This window comes from Humulus lupulus, chromosome 1, assembly GCF_963169125.1.
Source record: "Humulus lupulus chromosome 1, drHumLupu1.1, whole genome shotgun sequence".
Taxonomy (NCBI): Eukaryota; Viridiplantae; Streptophyta; class Magnoliopsida; order Rosales; family Cannabaceae; genus Humulus; species Humulus lupulus.
The window spans coordinates 291,806,509-291,827,252 of NC_084793.1; the positions used below are offsets into that span (position 1 = coordinate 291,806,509).

Consider the following 20,744-nt stretch of genomic DNA (forward strand, 5'->3'; position numbering starts at 1 on the left):
TTATACCATTATAGATGGAAGGCTGTATAGAAGAGGATATTCCATGCCATTACTTCGGTGTGTGACTCCACCCGAAGCTAAGAAAATCATAGAAGAAATTCATGAAGGGTTCTGTGGAGACCATACTGGGGGGCATAGCCTGTCCAATAAGATCATTCGCCAAGGTTACTTCTGGCCTACCATCAAATCAGACTCGTTTGATTACGATAAAAAGTGTGATAAGTGCCAATGTTTCGCCACAATTCCTCGAGCTCCACCATCCGAGCTAACTATGATAACCTCCCCATGGCCATTTGCGGTATGGGAAATCGACCTCATAGGCTCTCTTCCGAATGGCAAGGGCGGAGTAAAGTACGCGGTAGTCGCCGTAGATTACTTCACAAAATGGACAGAAGCTGAACCTTTGGCGACAATAACCTCCAAAAAAGTCATTGACTTTGTGGTGAAAAACATCATATGTCGATATGGGATGTCGAGGAAGATTGTGTCCGATAACAAAACCCAGTTTGACAGCGATCTGTTTACCAACTTTTGCAAAAAATATGGAATAATAAAGAGCTTCTCGTCAGTGGCCCATCCCCAGGAAAATGGCCAGGTCGAAGCTGTAAACAAGACTCTAAAAAGTTCGCTGAAGAAGAAGTTGGAAGAAACTAAAGGAAGATGGCCCGAAGAATTTCCCCAAGTCCTATGGGGTTATAGAACTACGACCCGTACATCGACAAGACATACCCCGTTCTCTCTGGCGTACGGTTGCGAGGCTATGTTGCCAATTAAGGTCGAAATTTCCACAATTCGAGTCCTCACTTATGATAAAGCCTCGAACCACTCTCAGCTCGAAGAAGCTCTTGACCTGATTGAAGAAGGAAGGAACGATGCTCAATTAAAAAATGTTGCATACCAACAGTGAGCTACCCGGTACTTCAACAAAAAAGTTCGGGATCGAAAATTCGGTATGGGAGATTTGGTGCTAAGGCGTGTATTCTTGGCAACGCGGGATCCAGCAACTGGCGTGCTCGGGCCAAATTGGGAAGTACCCTACCAGATAGAGTCAGTCATCCGACCTGGTGTTTACAAGTTGGCGAGATTGGATGGAAGTCTAGTACCGCGAGCATGGAATGGCGAACACCTACGACCTTACTATCAATAGTATAGGAAGGATGTTGCCTGTAACCATGCTTGTTTATCTGTACTGAATTTCTAGTTTTGGATTTTTTCAAATAAAGGTTGATTTCGTTTAATATGCTGTATTTTTTTGCAATCTCTCTTAATTTAATAACATATGTTCTCACTCATAGGATATTAAGGGGGCATCAGTGGCACATATACCACCGGCTTGAAAAAAATAAAACAGCATATACGAAATACATATAAGTGTTTGGACGTAACCAAATACGTGAGCTAAGACAGTCTGGATATAACCAAAGTGTCAAAAGTACATAAGTATTTGGAGATAACCAAGTGCACGAAATAAGATAAGTTTGGATATAACCAAACTGGCAAAAAGATAAAAATGTTTGGATGTAACCAAACTGGCAAAAAGATAAAAATGTTTGGATGTAACCAAATATGCAAACTAGATTAAAACGTTAGTGTATGGATTACAAACCTAACACGACCTTAATAGGTTTAGAACAAACCAGCTAAAACTAATCGGCAGTAAGTTGGAGCATAACCCACTTCGTATAAGCCGAGATCGAGGCTGGAGTATCTTACAAAACAATAGTTTCAACCTCATAACCTCGGAGAGCTAACCGAGGACGAAAAAAAGTAACTAAAAAGTAAGGTATAACTAAACCATTTGCATTACACACCATACAAGTACTTTCGGGTGCATGGTAAAAGTAATATTCGACCTTGACAAATAACGAGATCGGAAGAGGATAATTCGAGCAAACTGTGCATGAATGCATTGTACCTCGAGCTTAAATCCAAACTATGTTTGTGTGATTAAACAGGCATATATGGCACTTTAATATAAAATGTGCATAATATTTCAACCCGAGAAATGTAAAGCATATATATTAAAATGAAGTCAAAAAGAAAGAAAAATTGTATCAGCCCAATGGGCATAAATTAAAAGAAAGCAATTACAAAAAATAAAGGGACGCAGCCCCGAGACATCATCTAAAGAGAAGGAGCAACCCCCTTGGCCTTATCAGCATCCTCCTTGGCCTTCTCAGCATCTGCATCCTCCTCGGCTCCCTCCGCGTCATCTCGAGCAGCCTCCTCCTCATTAAGCCAAGCCTGCCATTTGGCCACGAGCTTCGCTTCAAGATGGCCTAAGAAGCTAGTATCGAGGTCGACATTGTTGGCCCAGATTCTGTACATGGCCAGGTCGACCGCCCGATCCTTTTTCTCCTTAAACTCTTCAAGAAGATGAGCCTTTTCACTCTTAATGATCTCAAAAGTGAGGGCCTTCTCTTCTTCAAGCTTGGTATTGACCTCCTTGACCCGAGCAATCTCCCTCTCAAGCTCTGCGAGCCTGGCATTCTGCTTTTCAATCTCGAATATCTTCACCTTAAGCTCCTCGGCTCCTGCCTCTACCTTTGCTTTTGTGGACTTAAACTCGTGACTCAATTTAAGCTGAAGATTCTTTGCCTCCTGAGCAAGAGTCATGCTTGAGCGGACTTCATTGTTCAGCCTATAATTAAGTTGAGCATCGACAGCAAGAGCCTGACATACAAAAAACACACAAAATTAGTATATGGACTAAGTGTAAAAAATGCAACTAACTGGCAGGGGAAGAAATATTACCGCAGCATGGAGCTCAACACTCTTCTCGTAAAGAGTGTTGCAGTCTTTGGCATTGTTCAAGAACTGCTAGTGAGGAGCGTCAAAGCTCCCAAAGCTTTGGCCCACCCGAGATAGGATGTCCGAGCCTAGTGTTGCCCAGTGGGATCCAGCAGCATTGTTGATCACATACTCGTCAACATGAGTAGAGATCGAGAGCAGTGGTGTCTTCGAGGACGAGGGTTTCTTCGGAGGCAGGCCAGCTAGGGGATTGACTTGGGATGTAGAAGGAGTCGGGGGTAGGGTCGATGAGGAAATCCCGACCTGAGCAGATGGACTTAAATCCGAGCTCGGAGCAACCGGAGCCGGGGGAGGCGGTGTTTTCTAGTCCTCTTAAGGACCTTGGCGGGCTGGTCGGTCTTTCGCAACCCCCTGGGACGCTTACTCCTCTTGGCTCCGCCACTCTCAAGGATGTTGTCGAGATCGAAGTCCATCTCGCCTGCACAGTTACACCACGATATGAGTTATCGAAAAGTAACTCAGCATAATGCAAACATACATGGGATAAAAAGACAAGTGGAGAGAAACCTAACTGGAACTCTCCCCCGAGCTTGTGCTCGGTGACCATGAAATTCCCCCATCTGTAGAAGAGGCGAGGGGAGTACCTTCCCTATAGGTGGACGTCAACCTCGAAAGGTCCCTATAGTCGTTGGTCCCGTATTGGACGGCTATTCCGTTCTATACCTCGTTCAGGATATACATGGTGTCATATTTCCCGAGCCAGCTATCAAACCTATGAACTCGTTCATCTACCCAAGACCATACATAAAAATGGTTCCTATCGTCCTCACACAATACTAACCTATCGGGTTTATGCTTTAGTAGGGAAGGGGACCACATATTCGAGCTAAGGATGATTGTACCTTGCTCATCCGAGCCCGAGCTTGAGGCCTTGTCGTTGGCCTCGTTCCCCGATTGTGGACTCCTATGACGAACTGGAGGCGGAGGCCTCTTCTCTCTCCTTGGGGGGAGATTGCCTATTGGCATAGGCACGAGCTCCCACTGGTCGTATTTTTTATTAGACCAGTCTGATGTAGAATGATCCTCTCCTAAGAGCCCACAAGCCCGGAGCTTGTCTTCATGCAGGAGAAAGGAAAGGGATCTCCTACCGTAAGGAAGTTGGAGCAAAGTCTCTCTGTGCTCCTTCATCTCATCAGTGGGAGTAGGGCGATGATAGTTGGCTGGAAAGTTAAGCACATTTTAGCTAAGCACGAGCCTAAAGCAAAGTTCGAGCACAAAAGAAGGAGGTTGAAATACTTACGAATCTGTCTGAATGAATAGAATCGAGACAGGGCTAGGCCATCTGTCCAGAAGAAGGCCTTCTTGAAGTCAGGAGGATGATTGGGAAGATTTTCAAACATCTTATTCTCCTTCGGATAGCTCGAAAGATAGTAGAAGTTGTCCCCTTCCCGAGCTCGGGAGGGATTGCTTTTCAAACAAAAGAGATACAGGATCTCCTTTGGCGATGGTCCTTCCCACTTTAACTCGTGGTACAGCGACCTCAGGGCAGACAGAATCCTGTAAGAATTGGTGTTGAGCTGGAAGGGGGCCAACCCAACAAAGTCTGTGAAGTCCTTGAAAAAAGACTTCAAGGGCAGTACCGCCCCAGCCTTCATGTGCTCCTGGCTCCAAGCTGCGTATCTTAGCTTGCTATTAGGATTTCCATCTCCTGGAGCGCGGCAGCTTCGCTTGTGGGAGGTCGGGGCTCGACACCTTAGCGAGCCTGATAATCATATACCGTGAAAGTCCAAGATATTAGTTATCTGGCCTAGCGATGTAACCGAGCTCCAATAATGCTCGGCCTCGAAAAATTCCCTCCTCAGCTGCGAGGTAGAGGGTTCCCCCATCAGTGAAAACTGAAGATCGCCTGGCTTGAAAGCAATTGTCACTTTAAGTGAAGGGTCGAGCGGAATCGGTCAAGGCTCGATATTCGAATCTGGATAAAGAGCGACCCTTAGTCTTTTCCTTTTCCCTTATTCAGCCTCGTTTATCTGACGTCGGAAGTGATCTCGAGTGTCCTCTTGCTCACGCCTCAGTTCGTGCTCCCGAATTAAACGTTGGTTCCGAGTGAAAGGAGATTCCGGGCTCGGGGTTACTGATGAGTAGGGAATTGCGAGCTTTGACCCCCACCACTTTCCCGAATTCTTTAGCATCTAACAAGAAAGTAAAAGGGTGAGGGCCAAGCGAGCAAGGAGTATAGAGATAGCTAGTACCTAAGCTCGAATGATCGAAGCTACAAGGCAAGCTCGATCCAAAGAACGAGACCAGTCCCAGAGCGTGTGTTCCACCAAAGGGAAGGAAAGTGAACATGTCATGGGAAATTCCAAAATATTAGGGAAGAAAGGTGGCGGTTATTAAAAAGGTGATATTTTTTAGAATCGTGCATTCCTTAAAGACACACCCTAATTTTGTACCTGATATCTTGGTGTGCAAGATACGGTTCCTAAAATTTGAAAACCCAAAAAAGGAACCATTTTTGGACCCTTTTTCGCAGAAATTGGGTTTGAATCTAGTGTCCATCATTCGAAGCATCCTAATCCTAGTGCGTTAAACTAGTGAATTGATAAATGGGACGAGAATAAATCCTAATGCCTACAGTGTAACAGAAGCATAAGCATGCATAAAAAATGTATATATATAACGCAAAGAAACCATAGACCGAAGACTTACACAATGTAATCGGTGGAAACTGAGAAATGGATTATTGAACGAGCGGTTGCAGGTACGATCTCACTGAATCAAAAAATCCAACCGTGCTTTGTCTTCTTGACTTGGAGAACATGCAAGAACCAGGCAAAAAAGTGCGGTTTCTTTCTCTCTGAGAAGTTGAATGTGAAAGAAAAATGGAGAAGACAAAAAGGGGATATATTTATAGACCCTCAGAGATTGTAAAAGTTGAATTAATCTGAGCCATTGGCCAGATTCCGTATCAAATCCGATGGCCAGGGACAAACGACATGATGGTACCATAAAGTTGGCAGGCGAACAATTGTGGGCAGAGTCTCAAGGCACTCGAGTACTTTGAGCAAGCAACACCCAGCTGACGCGTGTCCATACTCGAGTGTGTGATGGAACAGTTCCCGAAGAAATTAGTTCAAAAGTTTCCTTCTCATAGGATTCGAACTAATACTTTTGAGGGGGCAAAATGTTACACCTAGATTTCGAGACTTGAGATTGTGACCTCGAAAGCTGGATTCGTCAGGTGTGAGCTCGCGATAGCTAAAGTGCATGTTCGTGGTCCAAATGCCAAAACCTTGAAGATGTGGTAACCTCAAAGATGTGGTAACCTCGAAGTCCTTTTTAAGCTCGAAAGACATAGCATCGAAGTATATCCATTGTCAGGTGTCTTCAGATCAAGTAGCTCGAGCTTGGTATGGGTTTGAGCCCGGAATGTAATAGCCTCAGTGGTATTTACCCGCTCCGAGCTGGTCTTGGGGAAAGCTGCATAGCTCATAATTTACCTAAAGACATGGACTGGCATGATGTTGATTGCCGACCTCGAACGGCTTAGTGGGTCATCTGATGAGACGCAGTCCATGCATCCAAAAGATATTTATTGTTGTAACTTCCCTACATTAAAGGGATATTAACTAGTCTGTTATATGCCCCTTGGTCTTCAGGGGACGTTTCCTTGTATATAGGAGTTACAGAATTTAATGTCATTATTCCCATTAATGAAGAGGAGTATCTTCCCGAAATATGTGGGAACGAACTCTGAGAACCCTCTATAAATAGAGAGGTCATGAACTTTTGTAAGGACAGATTTTTGATATCTTGAGAGATATGTCTGGAGAATTTATCCCTGAAGAATTTCCTGAAATATCCAATGTCTTAATAACATTGACTCGTGGACTAGGCAGAGTTAATTGCTGAATCACGTAAAACTCTTGTTGTTATTCTGTGTTATTTATCTGCGTCATAGTTCTTATTGTTTAACTGCTCTGCGTTTTAAGTTGACGAAAAACGACGTCAACATTAATTAATTTTAAAAATATATTCCATTAAATATTTAAAATAAACAAATTGTTAAAACAAAAAAATTTCCATTATAAACCCACTTTTTATACACAAGACATGTAAGAGATATAAAACTAAAATTATGTTTCTCTTACCCTAATATTGACCAAGACCAGCCGCCTCTCCCTCCCACTTCACTCTCTCATTCTCAGACTCTCATCTTATTTCACTACCTTAGTCACTCCCAATTTCTCAAAGCCTCACAACACCACTAGGCACCACCAATCCACTACACCGATCCAGGTGGTTCTAGCTCCAGCCGGCGGTCACGAAGGGCACACCACCAGTCCGGTCCTCCTCCCTCTCAATCTCACTCACTCACGGTACCACACACTCACAGTCACAGTCACAGTAAATTGATCTTTGACTTTTTTATTCGACTCTTGTTATAAAATATTTGTGGACACAACGGATCTCTCTATCTTCATACATTGACACCAATAATATAAGATAATAGTACTCTTCTCTCATTTATTCTGTCTCAAAAACCAAGCCCAAATTCTTACAGAGAAAAATATAGTATTGATTTAAAGACATGAAAACTCGAAGAATTGAATTGACTCAGTCTGATCTTACACTCATTCCATTGGATTACATCCAAAAGGGTCTTCTCTTCCCAAAACCTCAAGATCAAGCTCAACCCTTCTCTCAATGGCTAGAACGCTTGAACACCGCTTTCTACAAAGCACTTGACATTTTCTTTCCTCTGGCGGGTCGCCTAGTCATGATCCAAAACGACGACGTTCAGCTCACCAAATCTTTCTTCATAGACTGCAACGACGCCGGTGGTGCTTCCGTCGACCACGTCACCTTTGACGGCGTCACAGTGGCTGATATTCTCGACCCGGTCTACATCCCTGAAGACGTCGTTTACTCCTTCTTTCCCTTGAACAGTGCTTTAAACTACGAAGGAGTTTCGAAGCCATTGCTGGCAGCTCAAGTAACGGAGTTAGTTGACGCAGTTTTCATCGCTCTCTCCGCTAACCATTCCGTTGCGGATGGCACTGTCTTCTGGCTTTTCTTTAACACATGGTCTCGAATTTCTCGCGACAACGGCGTCGTTTTAGACCCTCCCCATCTCGTTTTCGATCGTGACCAGTTCTTTGAAGGTGTCAGCGGTACTGATCTTCCACTTCGAATACCCTTCAACCCAGATGATATAGAAACTCCTAGTTCAACACCAATAACATTGAAGCAAAGAATGCTTCATTTTTCGAAAGAAAGCATAGCCAAACTCAAAGCAAAAGCCAACGCTGAGATAGTCGACTTGCCCACCATGGCCAACGTTAACATATCATCTCTTCAAGCGGTCATGGCTCACCTTTGGGTATCCATAACCCGAAACCGACGTCATCTCAAACCCGAACAGAATGTATACTACATCGTCATAGTGGGTCTCAGGCAAAGAACAGATCCGCCTTTAGCGGAAGCGTATTTTGGTAATGCCGTGTTGATTGGGACAGTGGAGACCACAGCAGAGAAGCTGCTTGAGAAAAATGGATTGGGCTGGGCCGCGTTGCAGATAAATACCATGGTTGCTTCGCAGACATCAGAAAAGGCCAGAGAGTACTTGAAGGATTGGGCCGAAAGCCCAAAAGAAGTAAAAATCCAGAAAGAGTCTGGGGTTCAACTAGGGACTGGTAGTTCACCACGGTTCGATGTTTATGGCAATGACTTCGGCTGGGGAAGACCACTGACAGTGAGAAGTGGTCCAGGGAACAAGTTTGATGGGAAGTTGACTGTTTTTCCTGGGGCTACTGAACAAGGAAGCATTGACTTTGAGGTCTGTCTTCGGTCGGAGACACTTGAATCCATGGCCTACGATGAAGAGTTCTTAGAGACTCTAACTATATGAGTGATTTTATTTTTATTTAGGGAAATTTTCATCTTCGTCTGAGACCAAAAAAAAAAAATGATATGAGTACGTGTGCTATGTTAGATTTACTTATTATAATTATTATTAAAATGCTCTTGTTTGGAACTGTTGATCAGATTGTGATGTAAACGATTAAGCACATGTTTAATAATTTTCGTCAAAATAATGAGTGTCCCAACACTTTTTTATACCATCTCATTTAAAACTACAACCATACCATATACATTTAATCCATTTTGACGTTTGTTTAGGTTTCTTTTCATATTTTCAACCTACTAGTCCTCTTCCAGGGAAAAAAATTTTATTGTACCCTATCTCCCACCAATTATTTAAAAATACTTCATTTATTTATTTAATATATATTTAAATTATTTATAATTTTTTTTTCCCAACTATATTAACACTATAAATAAATGAGCTGTCTATTAAAAAAAATATCTTGTCCCCATTATAGTGTCTCATCCATTAATAAAATTATTTAACAACGTTAAAATGAATTAACACAAAAAAAAATTCCCGCTCGAGTTTCTTGCAGCTCTTGAGCTGGAGCCATGGCGAAAACAAGAGCTAGAGTGCAGGGGAAATTGAATTCGAACAAGAAAAATAAGAAGAAAGGCCCTAATTCAATCTCTGATATCCAAAAGACAAAATCCATGGATGTTGTACTTGGAATGGTTCCAATTGATTTTTCAGATGCTGAAGAGGAACCTATCGACGATTCTGCTCTAGCGAAACAACCTTCTAAACTTCGCGACCTGTTCCCTGAGCCTCTTTCACCCAGATCGTCCCTTCGATCTATCAAACAGCAGGAGGACATAAGGAAGGATTTTGCTAACTTCCTGGAGGCTACTAATCGTTGCTCCAATGATATTTCTCAAGGTAACTCCTCAAATCCCCCTGTTTTACGATCTGGAAATGTGGTGCGAAGTCTTGGAAAATCATTCGCGAGCACTGGTTCGAAGAACAAGGTTAAGATTACTATGGATGATATACAAGATGAAGTTGATTTTTGGAAGTCTTCTATTGTGTGCTATGCTTTGGGGGCAAATCCTCCCCTCTCAATACTGGATGGATTTGCACGAAGAATGTGGAAAGACAAGATTGACAGAGTAGGGATGCTGTCTTATGGTGTATTCTTGATCCAATTTGTCTCCATTGAAGATCGTGATGAGGTGCTTAAAGGTGGATATGTCTTCTTTAACAAAAGACCAGTTGTTATGAAAGCTTGGGACCCTGCGATCAATTTTAAAAAGGAGGATATCAGGGTGGTTCCAATTTGGGTACATTTAGATGATCTTGACTTCAAATATTGGGGGGGAGAAATCCTTGTTCAAGATCATTGGACAGGTAGGGAATCCTATAATGGTTGATGATGTGACTAAGCACAGGGATAAACTCAGTTTTCCTAGAGTTTTAATTGAGGTATCGTTGAAACAAGAATTCCCAGACCTAATATACTTTGAAGATGAGTATGGCTTTAACACCTCTGTTTCGATCACATACGAATGGAAGCCCATTGTGTGTGATCATTGCTTTGGAATGGGTCATTCTACGGCTGATTGCAGGAAAAAAGGAGGAAGGAAACAAGAATGGGTAATTAAAGATGATGGGAAGAAGAAGGTTGTAGCTGTGTCTAACAAAGAAACTAAGGTTGATGCTGATGGCTTTCAACCAGTAGTTAAGGGTTGGAAACCAAAAGAAAAGTTCCTGGCAGTGGCTGCCACAACAGACAACTCATTTCAGGTCTTAACAGACCCATTAAACACAGCTACTGAAGACGGAGAGCAGACTGAGAATCACCAAAAACAGAGTTTAGATGGGGAAATAACAGGAGGGGGGGGGGGGGGGGGAGGACCTCCTCTTGTCAATGGATAAAATAATGAGTTGGAACGTCCGAGGGATCAATAGCCAAAAAAAGAAAAGCACAGTCAAGCAAATGATTGTTAATCAAAAAATTGGGCTAGTTGGTCTTCTTGAGACGAGAGTTAAGGCCCAGAATCTTGGGGCCTTATATGTTCGAATGTTTTCGGGGTGGTGTTTTACTTCTAATAGTGCGTGGCATGATGGAGGAAGAATCATAGTAAGCTGGAATCCTCTAAGCTTTACTGTGAATATTTTGAAATGCTCAAGTCAGTTGATTCACCTCTTTGTTGAATCTGTGGGTAACAAGGAAAGTTTCTATGTTACATTTTTATATGGCTTTAATGATGAGGAAGGTAGGAGAGGCCTTTGGATAGATCTTCAGGAGCTTTCTGCTATGGATTCTTGGATTGTCCTGGGTGATTTTAATGACATTCTCAGTAAAGAAGAGAGAATTGGCAATCGGGTAAGATTCAAATCTTCTTTGGATTTTATCAATTGTGTTGGAGCTTGTCAACTTGAAGACGTTAAGTATAGTGGAAACTTCTTCACTTGGAGCAATAAGCAGCAAGGAGAAGAGAGGATATACTCAAAGATAGATAGAGTTTCGGCAAATCAGAAATGGTTGGATTCGTTTCCTAACGCTGAAGTATTTTTTCAGAATGAGGGACTTTTCAATCACACGCCTTCCATTCTTACTGTATATGATGTGGTTTTGAGTGGGAAGAAACCTTTTAGATATTTTAGGATGTGGTCTTCTCATCCTAAAAGTTCTGAAATGGTTACCAAAACATGGCAGCAGCAGGTTAAAGGGACTAAAATGTATCAGCTGGTGACTAAGCTTAAGAGCCTCAAACCGATTTTTAAAGAAACTAATCAGATGGGTTTTTCAAACTTGCATTCTGCTGTAATTAAAGCCAGAGAACATCTAGATATTTGTCAAGATGCAATGCACAGTGATCCTATGAACCAGGCAATGCAGCAACAGGAGCTAGAAGCAAGGAATTCCTATGCTAAAGTTCATAATGCATACCATTCTTTCCTCCAACAAAAGGCTAAACTGACTTGGGTTAAAGATGGTGATGATAATTCAGCGTTATTCCATAGAAGCATTCAGGAAAGAAGGGCCCAAAACAGAGTGTTGTCTATCACTAATGCCAATGGAATTCAGGTAGATGATCCACAACAGATTACTGATGCTTTCTTGGAGTTTTACAAGAGTCTACTGGGCTGTAAATTAGAAAGAAGGAAGTCTGTTTTGGCTGCTGTTATTAATACTGGGCCAGTGGTTTCGAGTTATCAAGTCGATATGCTCCTAGCTGATTTTTCATTTGAAGAAGTTAAGAAAGCCATCTTTGACATCCCTGGCCTCAAAGACCCTGGTCCGGATGGCTATAGCAGCTATTTCTTTCAGGAAAATTGGGATCTTGTAGGTAATGATGTGTTTGAAGCTCTTACTTCTTTCCTCCATACAGGGCAAATTTTAAAGGAAATCAATTCAACTGTTTTGACGCTTATTCCTAAAAGTAATTGCCCAAATTCAGTTAGTGATTATCACCCTATTGCTTGTTGCAATGTCATTTATAAAGCTGCTACAAAACTAATATGTTCGAGGCTCAAAGTTATTCTTCCAAGCTTGGTGGCACAAAACCAAGGGGGGTTTGTCAAAGGGAGATTCATTGGGCATAACATCATGATATGTCAGGATCTTATTCGACATTATGGGAGGAAATCAGTCAAGGCTAATTGTATGATCAAGCTTTATCTACAAAAAGCATATGACACTGTCGAGTGGGACTTCGTTGAAGAAATGCTTTATGCATTCCAGTTTCCAGATAAGTTCATTAAGCTAATTATGAATTGTGTTCGAACTCCAAGATTCTCACTAATGCTAAATGGCTCGTTGCATGGTTTCTTTGAGGCAAAGAGAGGTTTGAGACAAGGTGATCCAATGTCTCATCTTCTCTTTGTCTTAGGAATGGAATATCTTTCCAAAATCATGCAAAAAATTGGACAAAAACAGGCATTCAAATTCCATGAGAGGTGTGGAGAATTGAAGCTAAATCACCTTAGCTTTGCGGATGATGTCCTTCTTTTTTGTAATGGGGATTACAAGAGCATCTATTACATGTTGCAGGGCCTTAAGCTATTTTCTCTTACATCGGATTTGATGCCTAATCCTTCAAAATCTGCATTTTATTGCAGCAACATGCATGACAGAGATGTTCAGAGGGTTTTAGATGCCTCAGGTTTTAAGAGGAATGAGGTTCCATTCAAATATTTGGGTGTTCCTATATGTGCTAAACGAATTTCAGCAAAGGAGTGTAGCATTCTTGTGGAGAAAATGATTGCTCGAGTCAGGACGTGGAGCTCTTGAAACTTATCATTTGCTGGCCGAGTAGTTCTAATCAACTCTGTGCTGATGTCCATCCATTCTTACTGGTGTCAAGTGATGGTGCTTCCCAAGAAAATAGTAAGTGAAATAGAAGCTATCTGTCGTGCCTTTTTGTGGAAAGGTCATCATAGTTTAATTGGCCCTGCTGCAGTAGCTTGGACTACTCTATGTCAGTCTAAAACTTCAGGTGGGATTGGATTCAAAAGTGTTTCCGATTGGAATATTGCAGCTATGTTTAAGTATGTCTGGGCTATAGCTACTAAGGAGGACAATTTGTGGGTTAAATGGGTACATCATGTGTATGTAAAAGATGAAGAATGGTGGAACTATAGTGCCCCGCTTCAAGGGAGTTGGTATTGGAGGAAACTTGTAGCAATTAAGGATAAGGTGAAGAGTTTAGTTGATACCACTCAGTTCACACTTGATAGATTTACAATTTCACAAGGGTACCAGATTTTGAGCCCTGTAACTGATAGAGTATATTGGAGCAAAGTAGTTTGGAGCAAGCTTAACATCCCTAAACATAGCTTTATGCTGTGGTTGGCTGTTCTAAAGAGGCTTAAGACTAAGGACAGAATGCTTAGATTTAATATAACAGATAATGCAGATTGCATTCTTTGTAGCAGGAGTGTAGAATCGGTGGACCATCTATTTTTTGATAGTCCTTTCTCATTTGACTGTTTGAAACAAGTTAAAGAGTGGCTGAATTGGGGTGTGTGTTCAACATCATTGCCAAGAATAATTCGGTGGATTGGAAAGTCCAAGCTTAGCAAGTTTAAGAAGAGTTTGTACTCGGCTGCCATTGCCGCCCTTGTATATCATCTTTGGCGCACCAGAAATTGTAATCTGTGGCTGTCTTCTTTGGACAGTACTGATGTAGTAGTTCTCAAAATTAAGGATGCAATTAAACAAAGAGTCACTTGTATGTGGCCTAGGAATGTAACTAGAAGAGATATAGTGTGGTTTAATACTTTGTAAAGATAGATTTTTGTATAGTTTATCAGGTCTTCCTTTTGGAGGATGCTTCTAGTTTGTACAAACTGTTTTTGGAGTAATGATACGACTTGCTAATTCATCAAAAAAAAAAGAAAAAAAGAATTAACACAGCTTTCAATTCTCTCTCTTCAATTAATGCTAAATTCTCTCTCAAATAAAATAATAATAATAATATCAATTTTTTTTAAAAAAAAATAATCTCAATTTAAATTTAGTAATAATATCCATCGGTTAAATATAAAATTAGTTGAAAATTCTTATTAAAATTTAATCTCAATTAATTAAAAGTCATATTTTTTGGTGACATTTGTTAAAAATCCTTATTAAAATTTAATCTCAATTAATTAAAAGTCTAATTTTTTTGGTAATCAATCACACTAAACGACAATTTTTTTTAAAAATATTTTTAGAAATAAAAATAAAATAGAAAACCACATTAACATTATTGCTCTCAACGTTAAAGGAAATAAAATAGATAGCATTTCTTTATAAAAGTTAAAATCTTATCATAAGTCATTACCAACATAACATAACTATATGTGATATATTTTTTTTAAAATGGCACTTACATGTATTCTTCTGCAATAAAATAGGAGCGAAGAAAGATCATTTTCTTATGCAAAATAATAGGAGTTGGAAAAAAAATTAAAATTTGATTGTATAATCTTAATTTGAATAAGAATCGCTATTATCCTAATTTAAATGGAACTAATATTGTATTTTTTTTATTTAAATTGAACATTAATATCGGACAATTTTAACCTTTTTTTTTGTTTTGAAAAAATAAAATAAAATATAATTATGTTATGTTGGTAATGACTTATGATTTTAACTTTTATAAAGAAATGTTATATATTTTATTTCCTTTAATGTAGAGCAATAATATTAATGTGGTTTTCTATTTTAATTAATTGAGTTTAAATTTTAATAAGGACTAATTTTATATTTAACCAGTGGATATTATTGTTAAATTTAAATTGAGATTATTTTTCTTTTAAAAATAATTTGATATTATTATTATTTTTATTGGAGAGAGAAGTTAGCATTAATTGAGGAGAGAGAATTGAAAGCTCTGTTAATTTATTTTAATGTTGTAAAATAATTTTATTAATAGTTAATTAAATTAGATAAAATGTCTTAAATTAGTTGGTGGGACAGGGATGAAAGAGCAAATTTTTTTTCGTGATGTATATGTTGGTTACTCTTTCCTTCGCAAGAAAAAAGAAAAAAAAATTTGCCGCCGTTGAGAAAAATAAAAGGCATATCAAGAAAGAATATATTTAATGTTCAATATATCCATGAAAGGTACGACACGTCGTCTGGGTGTGCTTTTTGACCACATCTTTGCAATCAGATATCGCTATAATAATCCCCTGCCTGACTTGGTGATCTTGCTCTATGCGTTGTGTAAGATATACATCCAAAAGTATACTATATCTTGCTTATAAACCAGTGAAAATTCTGACTATTCTATTCATGTGATTATAAGAACAAAGCAATATCCTACACATAAGTGATTGTCAATGTCATATATATTGTCATGGGGACATCATGTGATTATAATATTTGTGATTGTGGTCATTAATTATATATTAATATATATGATTAACATGAATGTGTACAATAATCCTAACCTAAACTTTTGAGTGCAAGAAAACTAATCTTCTCCAATATTTTATTCACATATCTTATGTTATTAAATTTTACCAACATGCACTTTGCTTTAATTAATCAGCTTTCAGAAAAGTAAAATTTTAATTAATAACACAATTTACTTTCAGTATTAATGTAAAATTCTAATAGTACTTGTAGCGACAAAAATTCAACCCTGGGCTTAACATGACAATATGGGCTCACAGTAAGACTCATTTCGCAGCCCAAAATTATTTTATAGACTTGGGGTCAACATGCTCAAGTTCAGAGCAGTCAACATTTATTAGGACCTAGTCCATAGTTTGGAGCCCATGAGATTGACACTCATCCATAACCAAGATGAGCTATAAGATACCACGTAGCAGGGAGGAAACGATGATTACTCGCTAAACATTACGTGGGAGAGTGGAATTAGTCCACTCTCCAACTAAGTAGCGGTCTTCCTCCAAAATAGGAGGGAGACCGCTTTTCCATGGAAGCCACGACTGGGAGAGCAACGACTCTCACGAGAGGCTTACAAAAGGTCTTTTATAGGACGAGGATTAGGGGACCATTTTTAACCGACTGTGACTGTAAATTAATTGGAACATACTATTTCTATGACACGACTGCTGCACTCAATACTTAGAGTCATACTCTAATTCCCAGACTCTTACTGATCTCTCAAATCTCATAATTTCTTTCTACAATCTGTATTTACTTGTTCTTTATTTCTTTTTGCTATTTTTATTTGCAAGTTTACTAACTTGACTGTCAAAGTGCCTTCGACCGACATGTAATATCTGGTAGATTTTATTCGCGTTGTAATTTTTTATTTAATTATTATTCTATTTTGTTGTTTTCCTTTTATATGATTGTGTGTGTGATCGTGTGTTGCCTTGGGCATGAGAGAGAGGATAAGAACAAGAAGATGAATGTGGTCTTGATGGAACAAGAGAGAGATTAAAGCTAGTTTCCATATTTGGAATGGATGATCTTAAAGGGTGATTTCAAGAGGATATTTATATCCATTTGATTGGTGATTTCGAAAATCATGCATTCGGACTTGATTGATTTTATCTTTGATTTTATAAAATCAAATCATGGATGAATGTTGGTCCCAAAACGGGTATGTTTTAAATATTTATACTCGCAAGCGCACGAATTGTATTTATAGAATAGTGTTTGTGTAAGCACGAGATCGAACCCAAAGGAGTTGTCTAAAATAAAAAAGAAAACTATTTTAAATCAAAAGTAATAAATTCTAACCTAGCTCCAAAGATTGATGAGTTTTAATATTATGAACATAAAATAAAAGATTGAAAAATAAAGCTATTTAAGATAATAAAAATAAAGCAATAATGATTTGAAAATAAGTGTTAAAAGGAAAGATTATTAAGATACTAGAATCCACAAAATGTAAGTTTAATAATATTTATTAGTATATTGATTCCCAAGTTTTAGTGATAGTTAAAATAATTCAAACTATCATTTTCCAAATAGATTTATAATTTTAAGCACAAATTACTTCTAAAAAGATAGGATTTTTCTTCACTTTTCAAAATTATAATTTCAAAGCATTTAGTGTAAATCAATCTAATGAAATAACAAATAAATCAACGAACATTATTTAAAAGGCAAAACATAATATTTTTGTTTTAAGCATGGATGTGTACAATTTAATGACACATCTTACACAAAGAATATTATGTTTTTTTGCACTAATGAATAACAAAGTGTAAATATGTGCTAACAATCCAAAATACATGATATTTAAGATGAAAGAAGATATTTGAACAAGAAAAATCCATAAACTTTGTTGCACAAAATGGGAAATCAACATACAAAATAAATACTATCTAGTTACAAATTGTTTCATCATCACCTTAATAATCTTAAAAAGATTTGAAACTCATAACTAGAATAGCAAATACACTAAAAATTACAAACATAAATAGGAAAATTTGGAGGAGAAACCCCCAAATTTTTCCTCTAAAAATACATAGAAAATAACCAAAAAGAAGAAGAAGATGAAGAGAATAGAGAGGTTTTGAAATGTGTAGAATTTTTGGTATGGTAACCTCTCTAAAAAATGGACACCCTAAATGGTCTGCAAAACTCCATATTTATAGCCAAAATAATCAATTTAAATTAATTAAATTAATTATAATATGGAAAATATGGGTAAATTATAGGGTGTAATAATAATATTTTGGGGTAAAATGTGTAGAAAGTGGGGTAAAAAATGTTGTATTGTTAACAAATGGGACAATGGGACAAATTGCTTTGTTGGACTCAAAAATAAAAATGGCAGCTTTGTGGCACTTGGGGTGCAAGGGGGCTGGTGGCTGGCAGGCCTGGCGTTGGTGAGCTGGGAGTTCGGTTGGTGCAAGGGAAGGCAGTGATGCTGAAGGCAGCTGGAACCGTGAACTTCAGGAGGCAAAATGGTGGACTGCATTTGGTGAATGTGGCTGATGGCTAGTTGCTGAACTTGGGCTTGGGCCATGGAGTTCCTTTCTTTCCCTTGAAAATGCCACTTTTCTTTTTATTTTTCTTGTTTCTCTTGTATTCCCTCTTCTTTCCAAATAAACAAAATGCAACCTTGTTTTCTACAAAATAATCATAAACTAAATTAAAATTAAATATTTTCATTAATAAAATATACCATATAACTTCCATGAAAATATTAATTAAAATTTAATTTACATAACATTTAATTTCAATAAAATCATATTCAAACTAACAATACTAATTTTAAATAATTAAATTACAACATAAAACAATAAAATATCTATAAAAACATATAAAAATCTAGAAAACTACAATAAGACTAATAAATTAGAAATTACTTAAAAAATTAATAAATCAATTAAAAACTCAAGAATTAAGCAACAATTATCACACAAAAAAAATGGTAAAATAACTCTATTTTGTAGAGTTATCAATGAACATGATAAAAAGCTTGGGACTAGGTTCGCCATTTTTGTAATTATGGAGGGAAAATCTAAGCGAAAAACATGTGAGGAGAAGCAAGGTGATTGGAAGAATAAAGGCTTTATGGAAGAACATAATAAGAATTTAGGTCTAGGTTCATGATGAGAGGAAAGCATGGGAGTTGATTAGGATAATTAATGAGAGGAAATCATGGGATCTGTTTAGGATAATTGATTGAAAGGTAATTTTGGGATTTGATGTTTATTGGAATTAATGTGGAGATGTGGTTGGTGGGATGAAAGCCTATAAATAGAGGTGGGGGAAGGCTTAGGCCAAACACACTAAGAGAAGAGAAGAGAAGGGAAGGCACAAAGAGAAGAGGAAGAGAAAAGAGTGGTGGTTCGAAAAAATATGAAGAGAAAGGAAAGGAAGAGCCAAGGCTCGTTTGAGGTAAGTATCGTCCTTTTGGTTCTAGAATTTTCTCTCATCTTGTTGTAGCTCATCTAGAGGTTTGTAATCATGTTGGCTAAGGTTGTAAACACATTAAATGTGGAGAGAAGACTTAGAGGGTTTGGTCACTTGGTGGAAGGTAGCACCTTGTTTTATTTTTTGATAGTTATGTTGGTTTCGTTCCATGCTAGGGTTTCAAAATCTATTGGTTATTGGAAGTTGGGAATCATCTTAAAAATGGGAAATGCATGGCCTAGGGGTGGGTAGTTGGTCTGTGATATAATAATGCATGAATATTGGTTTAGTTTTCTAATCTTAAGTTTTTTTAGTGATAGATCTAGGGTTTGGGGTTCTCTTTGTACTGAGACCTTAAACTATATTTATTATTGATGGTATATTAAGTAGATTGATTATTATGTTTCTAAGGTGTTTACTTAGGGCGAGTCTGCGCCACTCTTTCTTAAAGACTCTCATACCAAGTTAAGGAAGTTAGACAATGTTCTTGAGTTTATGTATGCATGTGTCTATGCTATTGTTTTCAGGCATTATTATTTCGGAAGATGAGATATTTGGCAGTGGTTGCCCCAGAAAAATGACCGAGGTAGCCTCCAAGGACAGTTTATTCCTCCTAGCTTCTATCACATTTATGCATGGTTATATGTTTATGAGTTTATGATGGTAGTTTGTGCTATGGTTGTTGATTATGATGTGATGTGTTGCGTATTTTCTATGTTATGATGATGATTGCAGGCACAAGTATTGCGTAGGTGAGTTTACCATGCATGAATATTTGGCAATGGTTGCCTCAGAACAATGATCGAGGTGGTCCTAGAAGGACAATTGCGTCACCCAACTTCTATTCCATAATACTTGTTGCCTTTAATATGTATGAATGTATGAATAATAAGTTTGACATATATTATGTCGAGAATTCATGCTATGACCATTGTGATGTTATTTTATGACTAGTTTGATGTTATGTCATGCCAAGTTGATGTTACGTCATGACGAGTTAAAAGTTGTGTTTGACAGATGTTTTGTATGTTAAGACATTGCATTATATGAAAGAATGATTTGTTATTGCTACGAGAATGAGATAAATAGATGCAAGTCAAAGTATATGATGATAATGATGGAATGCCATGGACATGCCACATCATTGTATGTATTAGGGAAAACTATGATTTTATGCTATTTCACATCATTGCCATCATTGCCATGATAATATTTTCAATTGAATGTTTGTACTTCCTTACTAGGATCTCAAGCTCACCCTCCTTACTTTCCCTTCACTTGCAGATATTAGTTGAATGTCTACTTATGAGAGTAGCGAATTGAAGTCCATCCAGATGAAGTATATGTTGAGATTGGTTAAATATAATAGTTAAGGTGTTTATACGTTGAGGTGCAAAACACTTAACTGTTTTCACTCAAGGAGAACTGAAATACATGAGATCGTGTAGAAAGCATCTAAGAGTGACTTTTATGGGTCTAAAGTGATACAATGAGGTATCCAAACATTCCCAAAAAGTTTGGGAGCATTTGGAGGTGTTTTGAGACAAGTCTTAGAGTGCCAAAACAGATGCATTGGCTAGAAGGAGACACGTTTCCTACAGCTTCAAAACCCAAGCCGAGATAGACCAGGCGATGCATCGCTTGGTCAAAGGCGATGCATCACCTGGTGCTAGGCAACGCATCGCCTGGGCTGTTATGAGTGTCCGTACAGTTGACGGAAAATGCTCCAAATGATGTGTTTTAATTGCTCTAATCCTATTGGTTAGACTAATTATGATG

The 20,744-nt window shown here is 38.3% G+C and overlaps 1 protein-coding gene across 1 annotated transcript; it reads left to right on the forward strand.

Annotated features, from left to right (window-relative positions):
• The first annotated feature begins 6,924 nt into the window (after nucleotides 1–6,924).
• On the forward strand, nucleotides 6,925–8,793 carry LOC133809553 (uncharacterized acetyltransferase At3g50280-like). The gene has a single exon (XM_062245958.1). The coding sequence runs from the start codon at nucleotides 7,343–7,345 to the stop codon at nucleotides 8,660–8,662; it is 1,320 nt and encodes a 439-aa protein (XP_062101942.1). The 5' UTR covers nucleotides 6,925–7,342; the 3' UTR covers nucleotides 8,663–8,793.
• Nucleotides 8,794–20,744: the final 11,951 nt, after the last annotated feature.

Bases quoted from the DNA above. Each gene is read 5' to 3' on its own strand.
- LOC133809553 (XM_062245958.1), top strand. From the start codon at position 7,343: ATGAAAACTCGAAGAATTGAATTGACTCAGTCTGATCTTACACTCATT.